This window comes from Perkinsus marinus (genome assembly GCF_000006405.1).
Source record: "Perkinsus marinus ATCC 50983 genomic scaffold scf_1104296955874, whole genome shotgun sequence".
NCBI classification, from domain to species: domain Eukaryota; phylum Perkinsozoa; order Perkinsida; family Perkinsidae; genus Perkinsus; species Perkinsus marinus.
Genome location: NW_003207677.1, coordinates 213,635 through 216,022, shown reverse-complemented (window position 1 = coordinate 216,022; position 2,388 = coordinate 213,635). Strand labels below are relative to the sequence as shown.

At 45.2% G+C, this 2,388-nt stretch overlaps 2 protein-coding genes across 2 annotated transcripts in view; both read left to right on the top strand.

Moving 5' to 3' along the window:
- Pmar_PMAR020444 (hypothetical protein) overlaps nt 1-68 on the top strand; it is a gene marked incomplete at both ends in the record, with an annotated part of 232 nt that extends 164 nt beyond the window's left edge. The window contains one exon of the mRNA XM_002775421.1: nt 1-68. This exon is cut by the window's left edge and continues 4 nt beyond it. Within this exon, the coding sequence (XP_002775467.1) occupies nt 1-68 (68 nt within the window).
- A 142-nt stretch (nt 69-210) lies between these two features.
- Nucleotides 211-2,388, top strand: part of Pmar_PMAR020443 (ccr4-associated factor, putative) — a gene marked incomplete at both ends in the record, with an annotated part of 2,369 nt that continues 191 nt past the window's right edge. The window contains 2 exons of the mRNA XM_002775420.1: nt 211-743; nt 870-1,189. Coding sequence (XP_002775466.1) covers nt 211-743; nt 870-1,189 — 853 coding nt within the window. The remainder of the gene's footprint in view (nt 744-869; nt 1,190-2,388) is intronic.

Here is a 2,388-nt window from a genome sequence, read left to right as displayed (position 1 = left end):
TCTTTAATTTTATTACGCCCCGCGGTCCAGAAAGGACTTACTATTGTTCAAATAGGCGTGGAAAGTAGTCGTAGGGTTGGAATATAAAGGATCCCTTTATATTCTATAGAATTGTGGTATGAGTACGTCCCTTTAAAAGGGATATACTCATACCACATTTCTTGCAATTCAGGTCCATTCGACAGTACCAATGAGTACAACTACCAATTCATGAAGGCGAACGTAGACCTTGTCAAGATAGTACAAATATGTTTCTCCTTTGCCGATACCCACGGGAACTGTGCTTCTCATCCAAATCTAGGCCCGGCAAGTTGCTGTTGGAAACTAAACTTCAAATTCAACTTGCTCACTGATCTCTACGCTGCTGATAGGGTTAAAGTATTGGGCAGTTCAGCTGAAGTTGGGGGTGCCGGAGTTGACTTCGCATCTGCCGTGCATAGGGGCATTGAACACGAGGTCTTTGGGGAGTTCCTTATGGCCAGTGGAATCGTTTTATCTGAGGATGTTGTCTGGCTGGTCAACTCTGGTGGTATCGCTTCCGCGTCCTTGCTTAAAGTCCTCACTGGAAAGCCCCTACCAAAGCACCCCAGACAGTTCTGTGAACTTGTGGCTGAGTATTTTCCAAGATTGTACGACACCAAGTTGATGGTTAGAAAGTCTGTTGTGACAGGACTCGACTATTTCACGTATGACCAGAGTGCCACGGTACGTATAATCGACGCACTTTTTGGTAATCTCAACAAGTCCGTAGATGAGGATTGTTCGACGAGTAGTGGTAGTAGGAATAGTGACAGTGTTGTTGCTCCGTCCAGTGTCGGGTGCTCCAAGTCGCTATATCATAGCTCTATGTACAAGTGTGGTACTGTTAGTGTAGAGCACCCCCCGGGCTCCAGGACATGTATCGACAACTCGTTGCACTGCCGTCGGCGGCTCGAGGCTGCCTTGCTAATGGCAACCCCATCTCCCAAGAATAGTCCTCCCATCGATAGAGGTGTGATCCTTGGTGCTCCCCCCAAGCCGAGATGTGCCCCAGCGGGCCCTCCTCCTCCTCCCCCACCGCCGCCGCCTCCTATGCCGCCCGTGAGCTGTCGAGGTCCCCCACCACCGATCCCACCGCCCCTGCCCCCAATAGAATGTCGATATCATCAGCCTACAGCGGGTCCTAGTGGGAAGTTGCTGCGTTATGAAGGTCCGTCTCCTCCTATACGAGTACACACCTCTCTGGGACGTGTCTAACTTGGACACTTCTATCGAGTGATATGTGAATCGGTCATATTTTTCCTCTGTATTACGCCGATGAAACCGTCAAGGTTTACTTACATAAAATATCAAAGTTGATTTTCTGTTGGTACTAAAGGCGCAATCATTTTGTCCTATCGTTTGAAGGTATCACAAGTTTACTTTAAACTGTTGAGGCGCTTATTGGGATATGGTGTTTGGTGGCAGCGCATTTATATCTATTCGAGACCCCGCCCGAATTGTGTTATTCTCCGTAATATTACTTCGATAGAGTCGTCCCCTGTAACATGCTGAATCGTTATTATCGTTTTATTTGCGTATTATATGCCGTTGTCGATTGTGATGGATTACAGATGGACAACAATATGATGTGATCGATTCACACTAATGCTTATTGGTTCGATACTACTATTACTAGAGTGTTCTACAACAATAGCAGCTTCCTTCGATACTACTATTACTAGAGCGTTCTACAACAATAGCAGCTTCCTTCGATACTACTATTACTAGAGCGTTCTACAACAATAGCAGCTTCCTTCGATACTAATATTACTAGAGCGTTCTACAACGATAGCAGCTTCCTTCGACACTACTATCGCTAGAGCGTTCTACAACAATAGCAGCCTCCATGCCTCCGACTACAGCTTCCGCATCGTAGAATTGCTACTATGTGCATTATACGTAGTTTTATTTCGTGCTATTCGTGACAACTACGTCGGGTACTACGAATTGTATTCTTATCCCATAGTAGTTGCTGCATTGTCAACTTTCCCTGTCACCCGTTACAGTTGATGGCGTTGCTATTTTTTCACAGTGTGACTATTACCTCCATGGTTTTCTATAACACTACCTTCCTGTTGTTTATGATTGCTCTATTCTGCGTTATATTTTGTCCGCGCTGTAGAAATCATTATCTACCATATTGCTGTCCTAGCATTAGTATGTTCGTATTACACCACTCATTCTGATTTCCCTCGCCCCCGTTACGATTTCAACAAATCCAGCAACGGTCCGAGGCAGATCGCATGCTGATTCAATACTACTATTTTATTAGATATGAATACATCTTTATCAGGATCATAGTGAAGGATGTAGACTCGGTATATCCCTCGCTGTAATGGATCCCATGTTTTTGCTCCGTTGCTGTAT